Source organism: Sus scrofa, chromosome 6 (assembly GCF_000003025.6).
Source record: "Sus scrofa isolate TJ Tabasco breed Duroc chromosome 6, Sscrofa11.1, whole genome shotgun sequence".
Taxonomy (NCBI): domain Eukaryota; kingdom Metazoa; phylum Chordata; class Mammalia; order Artiodactyla; family Suidae; genus Sus; species Sus scrofa.
Genome location: NC_010448.4, coordinates 26105660 through 26131806, shown reverse-complemented (window position 1 = coordinate 26131806; position 26147 = coordinate 26105660). Strand labels below are relative to the sequence as shown.

General features: G+C 40.8%; 1 protein-coding gene across 1 annotated transcript in view; it reads right to left on the bottom strand.

Annotated features, from left to right (window-relative positions):
• Positions 1-26147, bottom strand: part of LOC106507571 — a 292237-nt gene that overhangs the window by 95272 nt on the left and 170818 nt on the right. Inside the window, exon 6 of the mRNA XM_021097535.1 lies at positions 7156-7232. Coding sequence (XP_020953194.1) covers positions 7156-7232 — 77 coding nt within the window. The remainder of the gene's footprint in view (positions 1-7155; positions 7233-26147) is intronic.

Genomic DNA, 26147 nt, shown 5'->3' with positions numbered 1-26147 from the left:
AACTCAAGGTTTGCCGAAGCTATGCTACTTTGTGCAATGTCATTCAAAACTCTACTAAAGGATCTGAGATGTCATGCAAAGTCTTTAGATGGTGGATTTTGTCTCTTACTGAAAGATTAAATCATTCTTCCCACAGAGTGGGTTTTCAGGGAGGATGGCTGCATGTCTGTCCAGGTGCCTGAGTGACCCTTTCTGACCAGTCTGTGATGGCTTTATAACTCATGAGATGATTTTACCTAACCACATGGATGCTGAGGTGGGCTTATATGGGATGGGCATTCACTCTTTTCTTGCTGAAGTCATGGCTTCTGTTCCCCATGGATAACATCTTAAGCCAGTGAGGACCAAGTCCCTCCTTACCCATCAGTTTCAGCTCACATGATGGCCCTGCTGGGAACATGGCTGGCTCTGAGCATTCCAAGCTGGCTGTGCTTCAAGGAGCACATCAACTTTCCTTATACCTTCTCAGCTTTGCCCAAAGCTCCCTCTGCTTTGGATTCTCTTTGGCCACCATCTCCCAGGCAAAATCCTACTCTTCCTCAACACTTAGCTTGAATATCACATCCTTTTGGAAATTTTATTTTAATCCAAATCATCTTCCTTCATAAAAATTAGCCCTTTTACTCCGTGGCTCCCAAGGCAAAGGGTCCTCTCTTGGAGTTCCTTTCACTGAGTTAGTATCTATCACTTTTGTATCTCCTGCTCTCAGTGGGCTCCACACAGAAGTCCAAGCCTGTCGTCTTTATACCTCCCAATTCCGGGCATTAGTAAATACATGATAGATGTAACCGAATGAATATATGTTAATTGACTAAATAAATAAGATAAACACAGTAGTAATTATATAAAGCAACTTTCCCATTTCCTAACCATTACAGTTATGGATAAAGATGTTCAAAAGTATGAATTTCCTGCCTATTTAACATGACATCACTCTAAATAGTCAAAGATAACTATTTCATCACTTTTTGAAAATATTTCAATGCAAGGTCCTCAAAAGCTTTTCTTTTATCTATTTGAAATCATTCTCCATTTCAATTTTTGGTCACCAAAATGTGATTTCCTCATCATCAACCTGAATACCTTTGAAGTGAATTACGCTCTTGTAACCCTCTCACCTTTGCTGATGGTGTTTCACAGAGGTCTAAATTGTTGCCCACAAACTCCTAGAGAAATGGTAGGATCATTTGAAGGCACTGAGATGGGAGTCTATGGGAATTTCTACCGTTTCTTGCATACACTTGATAGACAAAATCTTGGTAAAATAGAATAGTATTTTAATCTATATTAATCCCTTTGACCTTGACATTGCCTAACGAGGCATGACATTTGCCAGGCTCTGACAAATTCACAGTATTTTGTAGAATTCTACCAAACAATGACACAACAGAGTCACCTGAGAGCCTCTTTGGCTGTCAAACCTGGCCCAACTGTCCCACGTCTCATTCATATTCTGGCTCTACGAATTCTGCTTTTTAATTATCTTTCTATCTATTTTCCTTTTTCCCCTCCTTTTCTTTCTTCAAGGCCCTCATGAAATAGGTAAAAACTTAGTGGTTATTAATAAGTTTTTTAAAAATGAAGTAATACTGAGTTTATTTCTCCCTTCTCCAGCACTGTCTGAGTGATTTTAGACAGTCAGTTATCTCCAGCAGACTGTTCTCTTATTTGAAATGTTCATTTCATGGGATTTCTATGATTGTTAAACAAGCCACAGGAAAGAACAACATGTGAAATATGGTCAGTGCTCACTGAAGGTGAGATTTCCAATACTGGTTTCCCAAAATGTCTGTTCAAAAGGTCATCTGAAACAAAGAGCATTTTCCCTTAGAAACATCTAAGATTCTACTAAGCAGGAACCATCTGATTTATGGTTGTGTTTCCAGATTCTTAAAAACGATATTAAAAAATAGAGTGGAGAAAAGAAAGGTGATGACATGGATTTAAACCTACTATGTGCCAGATACTTCTCTGATAATTTCACATATAATTTCTCACTTAAACCTCACAGTAATTCTTCAGATTAGCTGTTATTATCCTCACTTTTCTAGAGGTAGAAAGCAAGGCTCTGAGAGCTGATATAACTTATGTTGTGAGGACTCAGTGTTGGCAAGTGCTAGACAGAATACCAGATGAGCCTGTCTCCAAATTTATGTTTTATTTTTTCCAAAGGAAAACTGATATTGGGTATAGGTTAAGGTTCTCTTTCCTGAAATATATTCTGCAGAATGTAAAAAAGGGATATAGGTTGAGATAGTTTCTGTGATGAACTTAGTTTAAGAAATGTTAGATTATACCACAAACAAAATATATCCTCATTTTGCAGGACTTCTCAGTGCCTTGAATGAATGAGTAAAGTTAACCTGAAATCTCCTACAATGTGAAGGAACTACTATATTTGATCATATTGCAGAGAACATTTTGGGATACCCTGATCTAGAGAAATGATCTGCAAGTGTCCATCTCTCTACTAAAGGGTCACGTATTTCACGATACTTAATGTTATTTAGACCAATTCTTTTCTTTCTGTGTCTATAAAATGTGCATTAAAAAATCCTGTGAGGCAGATGGGCATCCTCAGCAAATATTATCATGGTGTTTAATGCAGGCAGATCTAAACAAACACACATTTTCCAGTAGTATTTTCTCCTGGTTTAATGTATAGTGCAGGCTCCTAGGTACCAGAGCCCCAGACATCCAGCTGCTGTAAATCACCTGAGAAAGGTGATCATTAAATAGATTAAAATGCATGAAAATTACCTAAATGTGGACCATTAGATTAAATGAAGCAGCTACAATATAACGCCCTGATGGCACCGGGAACTTTATTTAGATTATAACTGTACCAGTGTTGTGCAAATCACATGATTAAGGAGACTATTACAAATCTTACTGGTCCCCCCACCCCTGCCTTCGACTAAGGGTTTGCAGTTGAAATTCCTCCAAGGCTTAATAAACAGTTACCTCCAAGAAGGCACTTTGAAACTGACTTTCTAGACCAATCTGCATTTCGATGTGGTTCGAAGCAAAACCTTATCTCTGTGTGGCATGTTTGCAGGAATAACAATGTTTAAATAATGTCTGAAATGGAGCATAAAAATCCTTTGTAACTCAAATGGACATATTGAGAAATCTTAAGCTTCAGCTCACATTACCTTTTTGATATTTCTTTCAAAGACTGACAGTAAGACACCATCACTTGCAGAAAGTAACTCTCCAAGAGCCCTGTGCATATTTTTGATGTAGTTCCCGCTTGCAAACTCTCCTCATAACTTTAATAAATGCCAATTTGGGGAGCAGGAATGGTTAGAGTTTAAATTTTTCATAAAACTCTGTGTGAAATTGAAGTAGTCTGTCTACTTCTTTCCATCTAGCCAGATCACTGGAGAAAAAGGGGAAAAAAACCAGTGTACATGTGTATGCCTTCAAAAAATGCCTCTTAATTGGAGTCATTTAGGAAGTTCTGGGTAAGATCTTTTTGGCAGAGAAAACCATCAGCCAAGGAGGTTTTTTTCACCTTCATGTCAAGTGCATTTTTGCTCTTATTAGATCATTTTATTTTGTTGAGGCTGAAAGCAAGGAAGCATTGGGAAGAGAAAGGAGCTTCTCTTGGTTCTATTCAGTGCCCAGCACTGTGCTTGGTGTTTTCCATATTATCATGGCTCATGGCATTTAATTCTCATGACAGCTTCTCCAGGGAAATACTACTGATCATTGATCAATTAATAAAACTGAAGCTTGAAGGGACTGATGATAAGCTATCATGGTGGAGTCAGATTTTGAACCTATTTCTATCTTGAACAAGCCCATGCTCTTCCCACTTTATTCTGTGGTTGCACTCGGTGTCACACAGGTGCTGACACCAAGCATGCACCATAAACAAATTCACAGAATACAGGGACCGCTGCTTGAATGGGAGCCTGGGGGGAAGGCATTTGAAAATTGGCTGGAGTGACTAAGCCTGGATCCATTTTGCAAAATGGAAGACGCGGGGGGGAAAAGGCAACATCTGACAAAGCACTTTGGTATACTGGGCATGCTGCTAAGCATTTTACATACATCATCTCATTTAATCCTCAAGGCAGTCCTCTGAGATGAACACTACTAGTTCTGCTTGACAGATGGGAAATACTGAGGTTCCCAGAGAGATCAGCTGCCGAAAGTCATAGTGGTCATGAGTAGAACTGTGATTAGAACCCAGGGTTCACTTCAGGAGTCGAGTGTTCAAGAGCAAAGGAGCCTGGCTTTTCCGTTTGACTTTTTCTGTATACTTTTAAATGGTTTTGTTGAGATATAATTCACTTGCCACATATGAACCACTTGAAGTATACAATTTAATGCTTTCATAAATTCCCAGGATTGGGCAACCCTGTGAATAACCACAATTTAATTTTAAAACATTTATATCCTCTGCAAAGAAACGCTATACCTGCTAAGAGTCTGCTCCTCATTCACACCTCCATCTCCAGCTCTGGGCAACCACTAAGTTACCTTTTGTCTCTACTGATTAGCCTGTTTTGGACAACATAGATAAATGGGATCCTACAATAGACGGTCTTTTGCGACTGATTCTTTTACTGAGGATATCATGTACAAGGTTCATTTACATGGTAACATGTATCAGTACTTCATTATTTTGGTTGTTAAATAATAGTCCTGCATATGAGTATATCACATTTTATTTATCCAAATATCAGTTGATGCATGTTTGGGTTGTTTCCACATTTTAGCTATTATGAATAATGCTGCTATATACATTTGAGTTAAGTGTTTTTGTGGATATATGTCCTGTGTTCTTTTAGGAGTATGTCTTAAGAGTAGAAGTGTTGGGTCATATGAAAACTCTATTGTTTAATATATTGAGGAATGTTCAAACTATTTCCAAAAGGGACTCCACCATTTTACATTCCCACTAGGACTGTATAAGGGTCCAACTTCTCTATATTCTTGTCAACACTTGTTATTTTCTGTTCTTTTGGTTTTAGCTATCCTAGTGTGTAGGAAGTGGTATCTCATTGTAACAGTAACAGTAATACCCCTTATCCTTGGGGCTAAGTTCCAAGACCTCCAGTGGATGCCTGAAACTGCAGATAGTACTAAATCCTACAAATACTGTGGTTTTTTTTTTTTTTCATATACATCCCTACCTGTGATAAAGTTTAATTTACACATAAGGCACAGAGATGATCAAAAATTACTAATAAAATAGAATTACAACAATATACTGTAATACAAGTTATGTAAATGTGGTCTCTCTCAAAATATCTTGTACAAAGTTAACGCCTTTTCCAACTTAACTAAACATTGGTCATGCACTACGGCCATAACTTCTGCAGCTTGAGGTGCTATAGAAAAACTAGCATGAAGTTCTTTTACTTGCTTCACAATTTTATGGATAGAAGATTCCTTCTTACCAGGGATATCGGCAAACTCTCTCCCCACATCCATATGTGTGTATGTATATATATATTTTTCATTATTAAGTTGAGAACTTTCATCTTTTCACTTAAAGGAAACAGTTTATCTTCTCTTTGGCATATCTGAACTGCCAGCATCACTACTTTTATGCTTGGAGCCATTATTAAGTAAAATAAGAATTACTTGAACACAAGCACTGCAATACCCTGACAGTTGATCTGATAACCAAGCCAGCTACTAAGTGACTACTAGGCAGATATGCTGGACAAAGAGATGATTCACTTCCTGGAAGGGAAGGAGTGGGATAGTGAGAGATTTCATCACAGTACTCAGAATGGCATGCATTTAAAATTTATGAATTGTTTATTTCTAGAAGCTTCCATTTAATATTTTTCAGGCCAGGGTGGACCACAAGTAACTGAAACCACAGAAAGTGAAACCACGGATAAGGAGACCACTGTAATTTTGATTTGCACTGCCCTGAGGACTAAGAATACTGAACATCTTTTCATGTGCTTATTAATCACTTATATACCTTTTGGGAAAAATATCTATTCAAAGTCTTTGCCCTTTTCTTCAATGGGTTGTTTCTTTTATTATTGCATCATAGCTGTGTTTTTATTTAATGGTAGCAATTTTTGAAAAAAATTTTGATGTCAATTTATCTCTTTTTTCCTTTTATACTTTTAGGATCATAAGGAACCACGGCCTAACCATGGGTTCCCTAAAATCACCCTTTTCCCTTTCTTAAGGCCATGAAGAATTACCTGCATAGTTTCTAAGATTTCTATAGCTTTAGCTCTTACATTTAAGTCTATGATCCATTTTGAGTCGATTCATGTGTATGGTGCAAAGTAGGGATCCAATATGACTCTTTGGGAAACAGATATCCAGTTGTCCCAGCACCATTTGTTGAAAAGAGCATGATTTTTGACATGAGACAGCACTGGTCATTGATTTTTCCTTTGCTAGTTAGTAGCAATGGGGGCTGAGACAAATCAATCAAATTTAGTTTCCTCATCTGTGAGGCTAGTAATACACCTGCATTTCAATGCTGATGTTAAGAAGAGATCATCGTCTCCATACTTCCTTCTACCCTCCCTAGCACAGGTCATTATTCCACAAATATCTAATATCCCACCCCTCCAGCACCTCTTGCTGAAATCCAAAGATTCATTCTAACATTGTGAGAATAAGGAGGGGCCAATTACATGAATCTGATAACTCCCCAGACCCCCACAAGGAACCCGTTAGTCACCTTACATTCCTCAGCTGTTACTCAGAGAGCATGCATATGGAGAAGTTACTGGATGTCAGATATTTAGGAAGGAAAATGCTTTTAGTAAATAGATCCCCATGTGATAGATAACACTATCACCCTGTTTTGCAGATAAAGCATCCAGTTCTCTCTCCTCTATGGGTACCCACCATACCCTATTGCCTCCAATCATGAAAGAGATACTGGGGAGGATTCAGTTTCTTGGGCAGCCTTTAGAGTCTGATCTCTCTGCTGCATTCTATCCCCAAGATCTAATGATTCTGTGCATGCTTTTGTGTTGTGCTCCATTTTTTTTTTCCTGATAGATTCATTTTGCTTTCAAAAAATAACTTGTACATTTTCACTTGGCTTTCCAAATGGCTCGTTCTCCTGGCTATCAAGATGAATAGACCCATGCCATTCTAAGATAAGATTCCCAAGTCAGGACTGTTTATCGCCAAGAGCAGAGAATCACATACCCATTAATGCCTCTAGACCTCAGGATGGATGGAGTGTTGGATCCAGCTTCATGCTCACTCCTGGGGGCAGGAGACTGCTACAAATGGAAAGAGGCATGCTTTGACTTGATTTATATGTGAGGAAAAATACTCCTCCCTAGTAACCCTTCAGTCCCACATCCCTGGGCCCTTTTTCAGATCCAAATGGATGTTTCCCACACAACATCCATCTGATGAGGTTTCACCAATATAGTCTAATTGCATATCATTTTTGAGCCATTCTCCCCTAGGAAGACCTGTATCTCAGCCTGTGTAGGATCTCCGTAGTTCCTTATTTCTTACTTCTCTTAGGAAAAAAACCCTCAAAGACACATATTCTTTTTTGTTTGTTTGTGTTGATAAGCCCACAGCATGTGGACGTTCCCAGGTCAGGGACTGAACCCACCCCACAGCAGTGATCCAAGCTGCTGGAATGATAATGCTGGACCCTTAACCCATTGAGCCACCAGGGAACCCCCATGAGACATATTCTTTTAAAGGTGTCAGGAATGATTGTTTCAAGGAAACATGCAGGAATCAACATGCATGGGAAAACAACAGAAGTTCTGGAATTTGACAATGTCTTCACCCATCTCAGAGATGAAACTTAAGTTCCTGTCCTTCCTGTTGGCTGCAGACGGAGTTCAGCAAACTGCAGTTTTTTCTCTTTCTGGAGAAGATCTTGCTGGCGGCTGGCTTTCTGCAGAGCTGACTTCATTACTTGCTTATACACAAATTTATGCTCTACCAATACCAAACTACTTTGGTTTTTTATAACACACCAGACATCTCCCACTTTCATGCCTTGCAAATGTGATGCTGCTGCTTCCCCTTTGTTCAAAATGCAAACAAATTTTATTCTCTTCTTCAAAAATGAGCTCAAATTTTAAGCATTTAAAATAGCATTTCCTGAGTAATTCCATCACTATATATAGCTAATTTTTCTCTTTTCTGTATGCATACATTCTCCTACTACTACGTTTCTCACTTTGCATGAGAATGTCTTTGTATGTCTGTCTTTTACCTTAGACTATGTTTTTTTAGAGCATACCCTGCCTTGTTTGCTTCTCTTATAGCAGCAACTATTATCTGGCACAGAGTAGTAGTAAATTAATATTCAGTAAATTGGTTTAAACTGAAAGGAAAGAAGTCAAGAATTTGCAACTCCACTTATTAATGAAGAAAAAAATAAATCTGTTGCTATGAATTAAGCTAAGTCTCTGAAATATTCTGGCTGGTGATGCTCACCAGGCTCTTGAAAGTTACTTGAGCTGTGCATACCCGTTCACCTCACCAACACTCCAAGAGCTTACAGATAATGTTCACTGGAATGGCCTTAAATAAATTAGCATTACCATCTCTACTGATTTCTTTGGCAGAAACAAGTTTACAAGTTAATGGAAATGAAGCATAGGAAAGGGGTGGATGAAGAGAGGAAGAGAGAGAGAGGCATTTCATAATTTATCAAGATGTGAGCCCTGGCACCTCATTTATTTTACAAAAAGGACTGCTGATGCTCATATTTTTATGAGTTGGGACTTAGAATTCCTGCTTCCCCTCCACCCATCACCTGTCTTGCAGCCTATGGAAATGCTGCGCACTCACCAGCTGGTTCCCTAGAATCACCCCTTCCCCTTTCTTATGCTATCAGCCAGGGCACTTCTCTCCCAAGTGCTGCTGCCCTGGGCAGAAAGGATCTTTCCTCCTAGGACATGGGGTTAGATCCTCCACAATGGATACCGAGCACAACACCGGGGACACGGCACTGTGCGTCTTCACAGCTCACCATCCCATTTAGAATGAATTAACATCTAGTCGGCAAGCAATCATGCCTGATAATTTGTAGATTTGTTTATTCTTCAGAGTCACATCTCTTAAAACACTGTCAATAGAACAATTACATAGGATCTTTTCACCGGAAGGCACCTCTGTTATGTTCTTGGCACGATTACTCAAGGCAAGTCCTTCCAGCTCAGCTCTCTGCAATACTACTGCTACTGCGACTACTATTAATAACAACAATAATAATGAATAAGGTGAAATGAAATTAGAGACCTGAAAAAAAATCAGAGACACACATCTTTTTAGCCAAGTGTGTCCATCTGCTAGCAACTTTTTTTCATGCCAAATTTTAATCAGTTTTATATCATCTCTCCCTTACCCAATTTGTGTCCCAAAGGGCCAGAAAAATAAGAGTTTTCAAAACAATCCTTAGGCTACTATCATCCTGTGCAAGAAATCCCCTGAGGTCTTTCCTTTCCATGTCAGCCATCCATTTCATTTTTAAAAAAAACCCCTGCTGAATAGCATTGAGAACTATGTCTAGATACTCATGTTGCAACAGAAGAAAGGGTGGGGGAAAAACTGTAATTGTAATGTATACCTGACCCCCTTGCTGTACAGTGGGAAAATAAAAAAAAAATAATTTATATTCCTCTTTCTGGTAAAAAAAACAAAAAAAAACAAAAAAAAACAATGTTCTCTCTCTCTCTCTCTATATATATATATATATATATACATACACACACACACACATATATATGTATACAATTAAGTCTGGATAATAATATATATATTATTAAGTCTGGAGACCAAAAAAAAAACAAAAACAAAAAAAAACAGAACAAAGGAAAATGTCAGATGCAGAAAGTTTAGACCAGATCCACTTAGGCTTGGAAAACAACAGAAGTTGTAGAAATTTTTCTGAAATGCTAGTCTTGTTCAAAACACCTTGGCATTCCACATGGCATGCTGTTTTAGCTATTCTTTGTAAGGAATGACGGCATAGACAAGATCCTTACTTTCCTGGATCACAGCAGCATCCAGGACACATCTATGGTTTATAACAGCTACAAAGGGGAGTTTGTACCACTCGTGCTCAAAAACAAATCTCGGAGATCTCAAGGATCCCAGGTCCCAGCAGTGGTCCTGGAAGCATCCTGAGACTCTTGGAGCATTGGATTTGGGTGAATTTAAAGACGTCCTCAAGCTCCTAGTCACGCTGCGCTGGCTGTCCGTGCTCAGGGTGGTGAGGGCCACCAGACAACTCAGGTGCAAGTTTCCACTCTGGTGGGTGGGGATGCCCACTTTGCCGCACTCATGGTTTTTCACGTGGCTGAGGAGTCCCTTTCCTCACTACGCTTAGGGGTTAGTCCCATCAACAAGGGACAGTGCTCTTTCAGCTTTCTTTGCTCGCCTTTCCCACAAAATTTAGATGAATTACTCTGGGTCTTAACTAGGAGTCAGCTGAGTCTTTTTATCCTGACATATAGCCAGAGACCTTGACAAGATTTCACCTCTCGGTGTGTCAGAGAGAATCTGTGCATCTCAGAGTTCTTCCTCCAAAGAGGATTTCTGCTCTCTCTTTGTTTCATTATCTTATGCCTTAGGTCTTACAAAGTTGTTTTAGGAGCTTCTTTAATATGTCTTCAAGAAGACTTGGTAGATCCTCGTGATATGTGGATTCTTTTTCAGACATCTTTGCACTGTCAGAGTTCCCAAGGTTGGTAGGTATAAAGATGAAAGCCCACCCCTTGGACCCTCAGTAAGGGTGTGTGTGTGTGTGTGTGTGTTTGAGAGAGAAATGCAGGGAAGAAGGGCAAGGACGAGGAGGGGAAGGAGAAGAAAGAGGAGGTGAAAGAATAGGAGGAAGAGGAAGACAAGGAGAAGCTTAGTCCATATTCTGCCAAAGCATTTGTGAGTTTAGCCAAGAATCTATTGTCTCACTTTTCTTTTTCTGGGTACATAATATCAACAATCCCTCTGATTTTCTTGGCACAGAAACTTTTGTGATTAAAATTTCCAGTGGTTATTGTCCTTGTGTAAAAGATACACTACCCCCTCCCACTTCCTGTTAACCATGACTTCAGGAGAAATCTCCCAGTAAGAGAAATACCTCATTGGCTCGTTTTGACATTCACTTTCAAGCATCTGCTCCGTCTCTGTGATCCCTACCACTGCCTAATGGAAAGCTGGATGTCCCGAAACCCTGACTGAGAAGCTCCAATAAGCACTGCCTTCTCCAAAAACACTTCATTCATTAAAAAATGATCATTTTCCCCTTCTCCCTCCAAGGGAAAACCTATGGTAATAAGAATGTTGTGTTAAGATCTGTCATCAATACAGTTATTATTTTTTTTCTCCTTTTCTTCCTTTTTATCCTTCCTCCCTTCCTCCTTTTCTTTACTCACTCTTTCATCTTTCCTTATGGTTTCAGTTTATTTTTTGGACTGGACTTGCCTGAGAGTTACTTTGGCACAATCATGCAGTCTTCCTGGCCTTCATTTGTCTGCGATAAAGAGATCATGTTCAAGGCAATATTCAACATGCCAAAGTATTTACAGTTTTTTAGAGCCAGAATGTTCTATGTTTCTTTCAGATTTCTCTTTCTGTGACTGATTTCTTTTAATGTAGTCTCTACTGAGGTTTCAGGAACTAGTTTCTTTTTGTCTTTTTAGTGCCGTCTCTGCGACATATAGAAGTTCCCAGTCTAGGGGTCAAATCAGAGCTGTAGCTGCCAGCCTGCACCACAGTCACAGCAATGCTAGATCCTTAACCCACTGAGCAAGGCCAGGGATCAAACCCGCGTCTCCATGGATACTAGTGGCGTTTGTTACCACTGAGCCATGATGGGAACTTCTTAATAACTATTTTGTATCAATAACCCCTTTCTTTTATTTCTGGCTTTCCTGAGTTTTACTATGATATGTTTGACCATAATTTTGAGTTTATTCTGTTGAAAGTTTCCTGAGCTTCTTGAATCCGTAAATTTATGTTTTTCACCACATTGGGGATACTTTTAGCCATTATTTCGTAAAAACATTTTTTTTTAAAACTCAATCTCTTTCTCCTTTCCTCTGGGATACCAGTGACATAAGAGTTAGACCTTCTTATATTTTCTCATAGGTTTCTAAGGCTCTGTTCTCCTCCCCTCCCCCCGCCCCCACACACCCTTTTTTCTTTTTTTTTTTTTCTTTTTTTGTCTTTTTGCTATTTCTTGGGCCACTCCCACGGCATATGGAGGTTCCCAGGCTAGGGGTCGAATCGGAGCTGTAGCCACCGGCCTACGCCAGAGCCACAGCAACGCGGGATCCGAGCCGCGTCTGCAACCTACACCACAGCTCACGGCAACGCCGGATCATTAACCCACTGATCAAGGGCAGGGACCGAACCCGCAACCTGATGGTTCCTAGTCGGATTCGTTAACCACTGCTCCACAACGGGAACTTCCCACACCCCTTTTTCAATCTTCCCCTCTGTGTTCTTCATTTTGGATAATTACATTTATTTATTATTTATTTATTTGCTATGGGTCACCTGCAGAATATGGAAGTTCCTGGGCCAGGGATTGAATCCAAGCCACAGCTGTGACCTATGCTGCAGCTTTGGCAATGCCAGATTCTTTAACCCACTGTGCAGGGCCAGAGATCAAAACCTGTGCCTTTGCAGTGACCCGAGCCTCTGCAGTAGGATTCTTTTTTTTTTTTTTTTTTTGGTCTTTTTACCTTTTCTGGGGCCACTCCCGAAGCATATGGAGGTTCCCAGGCTAGGGGTCTAATTGGAGCTGTAGCCGCCAGCCTACATCACAGCCACAGCAATGCAGGATCCAAGCCACGTCTGCAACCTACACCACAGCTCACGGCAACGCCAGATCCTTAACTCACTGAGCAAGGCCAAGGATCGAACCTACAATTTCATGGTTCCTAGTCAGATTGGTTAACCACTGAGCCACAACGGGAACTCCTGCAGTAGGATTCTTAACCCACTGCACCACAGCAGATAATTTTAAGTTCACTGTTATCTCCATTTTGCTACAGAGACCATCTGATTGTTGTTTTTCAGATGTATCTTCAGTTCTCAAGTTTTCATTTGGGTTTGTTTTTATAGTTTGTATTTCTCTTTGGGAAGCATGTATCTCTTCATTCATTTCAAGAGTACTAATCCTTACCTTATTGACTATGGTCACAGTATTTGCACTAAAGACTTTGGTTTATAATTCCAACATCTAGATCATCTCAATAATTGGTATTTGCTTTTTGGACTGCATTTTTCCTAAGCAGGAGTCATCATATTTTTTTTTTTCAGTACTTGTTTTAGGTTTTGTGGCTTAGCCCTATTCTCTGCTGCAGTGACTCATCTGACATCACAGCATGGAAGCTGCTATAGACAACAGAGAAATGAGCAGGAGTGGCTGTATTTTAACAGAACCTAAGGTATGGACAGTCAAAATGAGGTACGTAACATTTTACGTTTTACAAATTTTCCTGTTTTCTTTTGCTTATAAATGTAAACTCTCTTCTGACCTTGTACGCCACACCAAAACAGAGGGAAGGGGCATATTTAACCCACGGACCACAGTATACCACGGCCTACCTTGAGAATTAGTCAGCGTTCTGCTTCCGCGTATGAAATTTATTTTGGATTCTACCGTGGACAGGTGAAATATGGTGTGAGACTCTGATAGGTTTACAATCCTCTGGAGAAGAGTGATGTTATTTCACTGGCTTTAACATGCTTGGTTAGGTTCGGATTACAAGCACTGCCTTTTGTGAGCAGAAGTTCTAAGATCTGCTCCGTTTCCAAAGTCTGTGCTATGCTCCTTGTTTCCACACATGCACCATTCAGATATTCGTGTGCCTGTACAAACCTCACCAAACATGAGTCGTGGCTCACATTCTAGTTCAGGTCTCGAAGCCTCTGCTATGCTTCTCTAGGTCTGTTCTGTACTTGTGCAGCTCAGGTTTCTGAGGCACACAGAACGAGGAAATGCCCTTCTCTAGCTGTCTTCTCTTCAGGATTCCCTTACACTTTCCAGCTCTCTAGACTCGCTTTTCCCTGTTCTTGCTCATCTACTCAGAAGGAAGAGTTTTTCTCAGTTTATTTACCATTGCTCATTTCCATATACCAGGGGTGGACCTCAATGTGAAAAAAGAGAAAGAAAATAGAAAAAACTGATAAAATAATGTGGCTTCCCCTCACAAATGTTACTTCATAATATTTTGGTTTGTTTATTTGTTGTTTTGTTTTTTGTCTTTTTAGGGCTGCACCTGCGGCATATGGAGGTTCCCAGGCTAGGGGTCGAATAAGAGCTGTTGATACTGGCCTAGACCACAGCCACAGCAATGTCAGATCTGAGCCATGTCTACAACCTACACCACAGCTCATGGCAACGCCAGGTCCTAAACCCACTGAGTGAGGCCAGGGATCGAACCTGCAACCTCATAGTTCCTAGTCAGATTCATTTCCTCTGTGCCATGATGGGAACTCCCTTTTTTTTTCCCCCCAGAGTATTTGCTATGTGACCATAGAGATGGGTTTTGTTCTGGGGACTTTAATTGCCCATATCTCTGCACTGCTGCCACCATCATGCAACAGGACAAGCTGACCTCTGCACACAGCCAGGAGAGAGAAAAGGAAAAAAAAAAGGTATTGTATACATGAAAGTTGTTAAGAAAGTAAATTTTAAATGGTATCATTGCAATAAAATGATAATCATGTGAGGGGATGGAGCTGCTAACTAACCTAACTTTTTAAAAGATTTTTTATTTTTTCTATTATAGTTGATTTACAATGTCCTGTCAATTTCTGCTGTACAGCAAATATATATCTTTTTCTCACACTATACTCCATCACATTCCACCACAAGTGACTAGAGTTCCCTGTGCTATACAGCAGGATCTCATTTGCTTATGTAACCTAATTGTGATAATCATTTTGCAATACATGCATGTATCAAATCATCATATTACACACCTTAAATTTACCAATAAAACTAGGGGGAGAAGATGATTAGAAACTGGCTCTCTGGCTTACAGTGAGCCCATACTTAGCCAGTTCACTGCGGCCCTTCTTCTAACTCAAGAGAATTTATCTCAGAAGTTTTGCTGACCACACCTGATGTGCTCTTCTCTGCCTGGCCAATCCTGGGAGATAAAGGTGGAAAAAACATCTCACTGCCATACTGCTCACTCCTCAAATTCCCACTTCCTCCCTCAGTCAACCTGCAAAGGTTTACTTTTTGGAGATTTCAGGTAGTTGCACTTTGCATTCAGCTTACACACTTTAGTTACAATCAGGAGGGGAGATAGGACACAGTGAGTTTACTCCATCTTGGCTAGAACTGGAAGTCTCTGTCGTCTCATTTTAGAGAGTCAGAAACTAAGGCTCCAGGAAGAAAAGTGATTTGTGCAACGTCACAGAGTCAGGCCGTGGAACAGCTGGAGCCAGGACCCAGGACTTCTAGATGTTTTGACTGCCCCCTTCTGAGAGTAAATGTGACAATTTTACTGAGGGAGGATGGGAAGGGCCTGTGCATCCTCAGGCATGCTGAACTCCTCTCCCCCAGGTTCCCTCTGATGCTCACCATCCTCACTCCTACATCTGGGTACCTACTGGGCACTCTGGCAGGGCCCCATCAGCTTGTCTTACTCCTAGGCTGAGTCCTGCTAAAAATGATGCTAGAAGGTGATATAAAAACAGTCAATAGCAGTGGATGGTGATGACAGAGAACACGTTTTTGTATGCATAAAGATGCATATGCAGGTGTGTTTACACGTGCACCTGGGCATATGTTTGTGTGTGGTTATTTACATGGGTGTATTTGTGTTTCTTTATACGTGTGCATGGATCACGCCTATGCATTAAAACTCTGAATGAAATTTAAGAAGTGAAGTTGCCTAACCCCAACTTGGCAGACCAAGAAACATTGAGACACAGATCATTTAAATAATTACTTTGTTAATGGGTCAGAACTTGAACACCACACCATTTTCCCAACATGTCCTGATACACAGCTGACTGCACTCAATTTGTCACTTTGGACACGGTGACATCTAATAGGGTGAGAGAGAGACAGAGAAAGATTTGAGGTGAATTCATGATGCCAGTGAACCAGTCCAGTCTCAGTCTTGAATGCTTTTAACTCAACCAAAACTAAGCCCAGAAAGTTTCCACATAACTTGTCTTCCAACAGAAAGAACTGAGCACTGACTCTGTCCCCATTTCCCAGACATCTGTGCTCTTCTAGAATGCTGGAGTCCCCTATACCAGGTCACAGATACCTGGTTCCAAGGCACATATTTATACTCTGGCATTAAATCTACAAAACATAGCCTGGCACTGAGGATTTCTTGTAGGTGCTGAAAAATGAGGAGTAAAAGCTAGGTCTGGCTTTATTTGATCTCTGCAGGCACATGCCTTTATAAGTCCAAAGATAAATGGCATTGGAAGGAAGGCCTCATCAGACTGTCCCGTGAGCACTGAACCATCACACCCCAGACTACAGGTTTTACCAGTGCAGGATGAAGCACTGGTTCATGAGCCCCTTTCTGCTGCATCAAATGAGCCTAATTTGCAAAGTTCTGTATTTGCAAAGTGTCTCTGATTTAGCTAACATCATGTTTGAGAAAGGAAGAAATATTCTTGTGCCTCTGCTTTAGTAAAATGGTTGAGGCAGAGGAAGCTTCGGTGAGAGCCAGTTCCATATTCCAGCCCTGGCTGGGACATTTGATAAGCACAATCTCATTTGGTATCATGCTCAAGTTGATGGAGCAGGAGGGGGTATTGTTTTTCCCATAGAGTAGAAAGATAATGGAAGTTCAGGGAGTTACAACAACAGGCTGAAATGATAAAAACAAACATACACTATCCACATGGATACCCACACTATCCACTAAGCCCATTTCTGGTATAAATCTTGGGTCTATCTTTTTCAACACCACAAACTACCCCAAACATATTAGATTACAAACAGTGCCTTTTTTTTTTTTCCTCATGGTTTTGCATTTGGAGCTGAGCTTGGCTGGGCAGTTAGTTCCTCTGGTAGACTCTCCCCAGAGACCCTGCTGCTGCAATGTGCACACAGTCATCAGGTGGCCAAGTGAGGCTAATGGTTTCAACATGGCTGCTTTTACATACCCACTGGGCTGGAGCTGTCAACTCCAGTGTTAGTCTCTTTTATATCTCCTTTCTAGCAGGATAGCCCCCGTTTTTTTACACAGTAGTAACAGAATTCTAGAGTGCAAGCTTGTGGGCAAGAGCTTATCAAACCTTTCTTGTATCAAATTAGCTTACACCCCATTAGTCAAAGGAGTTCATTGTCAAGCCTAGAGGGGTTGTGATCTTCATAAGGCATGGGGTCTGGGAAACATGAATTATTGAGGCCATTAAGGTAATCATCTCTCATAATGATTTTGAAACCCTGGTCTAATTGCAAGGAAAGGGTTTTTCCCATCAAATCAAGTTCCTGTCTTATTGTTTCAAGCTCTCTTTTATGATTTCTCTGGCTAAACCATCATCAGCATTAGTCAGATGACAATTTAAAATACACACACACACACAAAATTGCCACATACAGCCCAACCATTGTATCCATAGGCAGGTACAGAGAATGATCAATAGCAAAGTTATAAAGCAAGAAAACCCGCAATGATGGAAATATGTCAAAAAGATACAGGAGTATACTGAAAGAGTTTTCAATGGCCAAAGCCAGAACAAACTCAGCAACAACATAAACAAAGTAGTCTTAGATTACAACCCAAAGTATAAAACAAATATCCATGAGTCCACACTATATAAATGACTGAACCAATACATAGATGGGAAAGAAGAGACAACTCTCTCATACATAAATGATTTACGTAGATATTTCACCCTCAAGGAGGTGGATAAAGCCTAACTCCCCACCCCAAGTGTGGGCTGAGTAGTGCCATTCTTCCAAAGAATACAGTGTGGAAAAGGGGGGGAGGGGTAGTAACTTAATAGGGAGACCCCCAACAAGCGCTGCCTCCCCCAGGTGATCAAGATCAACACCAACAGTGGCAAGCTGAGTCACATCAACAGCATGTATCCTCTAGGATGTGACGAAGATGGCACTTCACCTCTGTTGTTCTTCCTCCCCCAAACCCCCAATTCTAGTGGGATTCACGAGAAAAAAACTAGGTGAATTTCAATTAAGCAACATTAGAAAATATCTGAACCATGAGGTTGCGGATTCAATCCCTGGCCTTGCTCAGTGGGTTAAGGATCCGGCGATGCCATGAGCTGTGGTGTAGGTCGCAGACGCAGCTCGGATCTGGCGTTGCTGAGGCTGTGGCATAGGCCGTTGGCTACAGCTCCGATTAGACCGCTGGCCTGGGAACTTTGATATGCTGCAGGTGTGGCCCTAAAAAGACCAAAAAAAAAAAAAAAAAAAAAAAAAGCAAAAAAAAGAGAAAAGAAATATTTGAAAGTACATCCCAAATAAGCTCAAGATCATCAGAATCAAGGAAAGTCTGAGAAACTGTCACAGCCAATTGAGGTGAATTGAAGACACTCAGCTGGTATCAGATAATTGCTTCGAAATCCACAGCCACCCCCCACACCATACTCCCACAAACTGGAATTGGGTTTAGAACCCTTATTCAAGGATATATGGGACATATATTACAAAACCTAAATAAGTAAATAATAAAAACAAGATTTAGGCTAGAAAAACCTTTCGGCATATATAGTAGTCCAAGAGTTGATATTTTTAATACATAAAGATCTTATGCAAGCTGGTATAGAAAACAACAATAGGACTCTAATACGCACATTAGCAAGGGAAAAGAACAGAAAGTATATAGTTAGAAATAAGAGGGCATGGGCACATGGAAAGCAAAGTTCAACACTAATAATCGAAGATAGTCAATGAAATGTGAATCGTATCTTCCTTTTTAAAATGAGGTAAGAGACTTGTGGCTGCCTGATGGGAGGGGGAGGGAGTGGGAGGGATCGGGAGCTTGGGCTTATCAGACACAACTTAGAATAGATTTACAAGGAGATCCTGCTGAGTAGCATTGAGAACTATGTCTAGATACTCATGTTGCAACAGAAGAAAGGGTGGGGGAAAAAATGTAATTGTAATGTATACATGTAAGGATAACCTGACCCCCTTGCTGTACAGTGGGAAAATAAAAAAAAAATAAAAAAATAAAAAATAAATAAAAATAAAAAATAAATAAAATGACAAAGCTTTTGCACAGCAAAGGAAACTATATACAAAACAAAAAGACACACGTTAAGGCAAGGGAGAAAATATCTGCAAACAATGTGACCAATAAGGGGTTAGTCTCCAAAATATACAAACAGCTCATATATATTAATACCAAAAAATCAACAACCCCATCAAAAAATGGGCAAAAGATCTCTGAAGAAGATATGCAGATGGCCAACAGGCACATGAAAAGATGCTCAACACTGCTAATTATGAGAGAAATTCAAATCAAAACTACAATGAGGTATCACCTCACTCTTATCAGAATGGTCAATATCAAAACGTCTATATTCCTGCACCGCTGGTGGGAATGTAAATTGGTAGAGCCACTATGGAGTACAGAATGGAAATTCCTTTAAAAAATAAAAATGGAGTTACGATATGATCCTCCAATCCCATTCCTGGGCATGTATTCAGACAAAACTATAATTCAAAAATATGCATGCACCCCAAAGTTCACAGCAGCACTAATTAAAATAGCCAAGACATGGAAGCAATCTAAATGTCCATTGACAGATGAATGGATAAAGCAAATATTGTGTTTATATACAATGGAATATTACCCATAAGAAATAAAATAATGCCATTTCCAAAAACATGGATGCAACTAGAGATTATTGTACTAAGTAAAATAAGCCAAAGACAAAAAGCATATTCATCACCTATATGTGGAATCTAAAAATGATACAAATGAAAATTTTAAAAAATGATACAATTATTTACAAACAAGAAATAGAACCACAGAAAACAAACTTATGATTACCAAAGGGGGAAAGAGGGAGGGATAAAACAGGAGTTTGAGATTAAAATATATACACTACTACATATAAAATAGAGAACCAGCAAGGACCTACTGTACAGCACAGGGAACTGCACTCAGTATCTTGTAATAATCTATAATGGAAAAGAATCTAAAAAAGAATACATACACACAGACACACAGACACACACACACACACATACACATAAGTGAATCACCTTGCTGTAACCTGAAACTAACATATTTTAAGTCAAGGAAAATTTTTAAAAATGTAAATAAAATAAAGTGATATTAAAAAGATAATGTAATGACATGGAACAGTATCTGTGTTAAAAAATGTTAAGAGATTTGCAGAACAGGTACTGACTCACAGACTTTGAAAAACTCATGATTTCCAAATGAGACAGTTGGGGGTGGGGGGAAGGGCTGGGGATTTGAGATGGAAATGCTATAAAATTGTGTTGTGATGAATGTTGTACAACTATAAACATCAAAAAAATTCGAGTAGTAAAAAAAAACAAAAAAAATGTTAAGTGTTAAGTAACAAAAAAAGTTACTTATTAGTAATATAATGCTTATATTAAATGCCTAGAGCCGGAAGACAAATATATCAATACTTTTAATAGATTTATTTGCATTTTTTTGGCCGTGCCCATGGCATGTGGAAGCTCCCTGGCCAGGGGAGCCAACCCTTGCCACAGCTGTAACCAGAGCCACAGCAGTGACAATGGTCAATCCTTAACCCAACTGAGCCACCAGGGAAATCCTTTATTTGCACTTTTATTTTTTAAATTATTATTTTGTTTTTGTCTTGTTAGGGACACAACCACAGCATATGGAAGTTCCCAGGCTAGGGTCAAATTGGAGCTGCAGCTGCCAACCTACACCACAACCACAGCAGTGCCAGATCCAAGCCTTGTCTGACCTGCACTGCAGTTCACAGCAACACTGGATCCTTAACCCACTGAGCAAGGCCAGGAATAAAACCTGTGTCCTCATGGATACTAGTGCTCTGTTACCGCTGAGCCACAATGGGAACTCCATGCATTTTTAAACTAATTACTGCTTGGTTCTTCAACTCCTCTAAATTTCAACTTATGCATAAGTATTTTATTTGAGCCAAAAGAAAAATTAAACAGAAGATGAAGGAGGAGTTCCCGTCATGGCTCAGTGGTTATTGAATCCAACCAGGAACCATGAGGTTGCAGGTTTGATCCCTGGCCACGCTCAGTGGGTTAAGGATCCAGCATTGCTGTGAGATGTGGTGTAGGTCACAGACGTGGCTTGGATCTGGCATGGCTATGGCTGTGGTGTAGGCCAGTGGCTATAGCTCCAATTAGACCCCTAGCCCGGGGACCTCCATATGCTGTGGGTATGGCCCTAGAAAAGACAAAAAGAAAAAAAAAAAAAAAAGATGAAGGGGTTTCCCTTGTAGTGCAGTTGGGTTAAGGATCTGGCATTGTCATTGCAACAGCTCAGGTCACAGCTATGGTACAGGTTTGATCCCTGGACCAGGAATTTCCGTGTGCTGAGGACACAACCAAGAGAAAAAGAAGATGAAGAAGAAAAAAACTGCAATTTGTCATAATATCAAATTTGTTGTATTTGGCACTTGCAATGTTTGTTTCTACTTATCTATAATTTCCCTATTTTCTTCAGTGAGCAGATCCTGCGATATAATTGAATATATATAATGTCATCTGTAGAGAAGTGAACACTCAGAGAACTGATGTTTAATGCCTACAGAAAGAGGAACAGTTGATCGAGTGAAAAGAAATGACCATCTGTCAGCTTGAGATCCTGGGGTAAAACAGAGCCCACTGGTTTTGCGTGGAGGCAACAAACACAGAGCGATGTTGGGAGTCATAAAAACGCTATGTCTTAAAAATTGTCTTTTTGAAAATCCCCATGTTGCTTTCAATTCACTGTTGTCAGTCCATGGTTCTTCTAATTATTATAGAAATTACGATTATAAATTGTGGAGGTTTTTGTGTTCTTCAGTCTGGAAAGAATGTTTGCTTTGCAATCTAATACACACTTCAGCGTTCTCCAATTGTTTCTTGAACCTAAATGCCACCCCACAACTACGTTCCTGAACGCCTTACCAGGTACCTGTACATTGATGGACAGGTTGATTGATGAGGCTTGCCCCAGCCTGAAGGCAAAGGGCTGGACCAGATGCTCCACGGAGGGCCCTGTAGCTCAGGAGGTGCCATCCAACTCCTCCAATCTTGACGCTGTCAGTGAGAATCACCAACAGACATTATCCCTTTTTAAGCCATCAGTTGTTACCAGAGCCCAAGCAGCGGCAGACAGAAGCAGCTGATAAAAGTTCATTTTTTTTCCTCATCGTGCTAAGATTTTCTAGACACCCAGAAGTTTCTCTTCCACACTGAAGTATTTTTTCTAAATATGAGAAAATCACTGTCATTCAAGGTCCACAATTTGACCTGTAGCCCATACTATTTGGGTCCAGAGTTAGCAGATGGGGGAGAATCTGGGGGCCAGCCGGTCCCTTGGGCAGAACCATATGGCAAAATCAGCAGCAGCACAGGTTTCGGGCAAAGGGAACCAATTCCAGTTTGGGGGGAGGATTGAGTGAGTCTGTTATGACCCTAGTTCATCAAATGAGAAATACCACAACATTTCCTGCATAAAGATGCTATAAGGATTTCATTTTTTAAATAGGAAAAAAAAAAGTGATACCTATACGCATGTCTTAAAGAAATGCCAGATAATAAGTATCTCCCCAAATATGAGACATTATTCGTCAGAAGCACAACTTTGGCTCAGTTAAGAATTGTTTGGAACCTCAGAAAATTTCCACGGAATAGAGAGCACTCTGACCCCGGAGAGACAACAAGTACACTCTGGCCTTTTAAAAAATATTAATGGGAGTTTATTTTCTTATCTATAAATTGTTTTGTTTTGTTTTTTTTTAAAAAAAGAGAGCGAGGAGAAGAAGAGAAATAATTTTTAAAAACACTGAGTCAACATTCTCCACAGAGTAGCCGAAATAACTTTTAAAAATAAATAGGAAAATAGGACTTTTCTGCATAAAAATTCTTCAAATATCTCAAGTCCTTAACAGATTCTATAGGGCCTTCAGCTCTGGCTCCCCTGCAACTGCTGGAGAAACTCCAGCACAGAGCCTGGGCTCCCACCTTCCTAAGCACTCTGCTCCTTCCAGCCTCCAGGCCTTTGTCCAGGCAGTCCTCCCCCACCCCCACCGAGGGCCCCTCCCTCGTCTCTCTGCCAGGCTGGGTCCTGCTCATTCTTCGGCCTTCCTTTCAATATCACCGCGTCAATGGGCCATCCCTGCTCTGTGACTCTTCTGAAACACTGTGATTTGCCTCCTTTACCCTGAGCACTTATAACACGATTTAATTATGCAATTATCTGCGTGTTCAAAGTCTGACTCTGCCACTGGGTTGTCAGCTTCATGGGGGCAAGACTGAGTCTGCCGTACTCATTATCACAGGCCAGCATGCAGGGAAGCTCCGGGCACTTGGTGGGTCTGTGCTAAATAAGCCAAGGGGTGATTGCGTGAAAGAGAGAAGGAAGGAAGGAAGGGAAGGAGGGAGGGAAGGAGGCATGAGTGGGGAGAGGGATGAAAGAAGGGAGAAGAGGGAAGAGGGAGGAAAGGAGGGAGACAGGAGGGAAGCAGGAAAGGAAGGCAGATATGAACAGCAACACCAGCACTGCATTTTTAACGTTGAGGCTGCTGTTCAGCCCAGAAGGCAGCATTTGGGGCTGAGGGCATCTTCTGTTTGCTCTCTTAGCTCCATTCTATTGGGCTGTCCCTCTCCCATTGTCTGGGCTCAGACTTTGCTGCAGTGCATTCACCTCTCCCTGCTGGGCCTCCTGAGGAAGAGCAGTGTCTAGAGCTCGCTCTTCACCACCTTCCTCCCTGTGACACACATACTGCAGCCCCTTTTCCAATCCTCCCTCCCTCCTGCCAGAAACCTCCTCTCTGGCTGCCTGCAGAGTAGGATCCAATCAGCTTGCTGGGGCTAGGATTTCAATTACTGATAAAGGCCTCGTGTCCTGCCTCTCTTGTGGGCATCTGCATGCTAATCCATGCAGCACCATGCACTCAGAGGCTCTCTAATGGAACTCCTGGCATCAACAGGAGATTGGGGAAGGATATTCCGGGGCTGGAGTGAGAAGAAAGCTGCTTTTGTCCTCCTCAAATCACCTCTGGAAGCCTCAGAGAATTTTACCAGCAAGGTTAGACATATGGTTAAGTGGGCTAAAACAAATTAAAAACAAACAAACAAACAAGAGACTACCTGATAATATGAACAGTCGGAATCTTATTACAGCAACAAAGAAAATACGGGTTTGCATAGATAACATCTGGAAGGCTTTACCCCTGGAGTTTTAATCAGGCTTATCTGTTAGTGGTGGAATTAGAGTTTTGATACGTATTATATATTTATATAATTACCTATTTGTGGATATTACACTATGGAAAAAAATCCTACCCATGTACATGAAAACAGAAAAGAATAAGAATTTAAAAGCAACTTAAAAGAATAAAAGAGAACTGGAAGTTTGCTTCCTTCTCTCCTTGCAAACACCTTCCAAGAATCAAAGAGTTCCCTCTTCCAACATTCCTGCCCTTTATTACTCTGGTTTCTCTTTCCTTCCTTTACAATGACGGCTTCCTGTGAGAACCAGTCTCCCATGGAGACAGCAGGAAGACTGCGAGGAGACTGGACTGGAGTCCAGAAAACGTGGTTATTATCCTGCATCTAAAGATTTCCTTCATGTTGAGATGAACCTTCTGCAAGTCAGCTCCTCTTTCTGGGCCTCGATTTTCAACTGTAAACAGGGCTGGCTGAGATCGTCTCATAAGAGCCCTGGAGCAGCTCTAAATCTTCCATGTCTCTGAGGAATGACTTCTACCTCCCATTCTGACTCTCTGGGTCAGCGAACTGTTTATTCCAGAGAAAAAAAAATTTAAACCTCTGTTGGACTAAAACTTTTTGGCAGGTGCCCTGCCCTAGTTTCATCTGGGTGTTCTAAAAAGTTGTCCAGCTCTATGTCTTGGAAGGAACCCCGGGCATCGCTGGTAGTATAAGCATGTAATTCAACATCCAAACGAGCCCACCGACTATTACTAATTATGTTTGAAGGTCAGCTGTCAGTTGGGACCGTCCTGGGCAGAGCAAAACCCTAGGAAGGCCGTCTTCAGCCCAAGGGGCCCGGGTATCTAGTTCAGATGCTCACTTTTTTTTTTTTTTGTCTTTTTGCCTTTTCTAGGGCCACTCCCGTGGCATATGGAGGTTCCCAGGCTAGGGGTCTATCGGAGCTTTAGCTGCCAACCTACACCACATCCACAGCAACGCAGGATCAGAGCCATGTCTGCGACCTACACCACAGCTCACGGCAACGCCAGAGCCTTAACCCACTGAGCAAGGCCAGGGATCGAACCCGCAACCTCATGGTTCCTAGTCGGATTCGTTAACCACTAAGCCACGATGGGAACTCCAGATGCTCACATTTTAGCTGTGTGATCTTAGTCACTAGACTCTAAGCTCCAGGAAGGAAAGGGAAGGAATTGTTCTGTTCGTGATGGCATCTTCCCTTAGAAAATGCCACTAAAATATGCCTCAAGAGAGTGGTTAACTGGAAGAGCTTTGATTTTGTCAAGTAGAAAACTGGACTAATTACATATTGTCTTAAGTTTCATTTGGAATCTGTCGCATGATCACATAAGTATCAGTTTAAGTGGTTGCTTCTTTTTTATCCAATTTTATAGATTGAAAACTCCAAGGTTTAGAGAGGCAAAATGACATGTCTAAGCTCTGTGGGGGCTGAGATTTAGGTGGTGTGTTTTTCCTCTTCTTTCTAAACAATTCTTTTCTGTTCAATTTTTAACTTAATAAAGCTCTACACATATATAAATACTTAATTTATAACATCATGCTACCATTTGTTGGTGAGATTTGGACCAGAATCCACGGCCATTGATGTGCATGCCAGGATCTTGACAATTATCCCTCAGGCCCTAGTTCTTTCCTGTCTCAAAGAGATCCTTTCCACAACTTCAACCTCTATGAGGGAGACTCTCATTCACTTTCCTCTAGCAAACAGGGCTCCAGCAACACCTCCCCCCCCTCCCCCGCCACACACACAAACACACAACGCTTCAATTGCAGTGCAGCCCATCTCTTGCAAATACGGCTCAGGGCT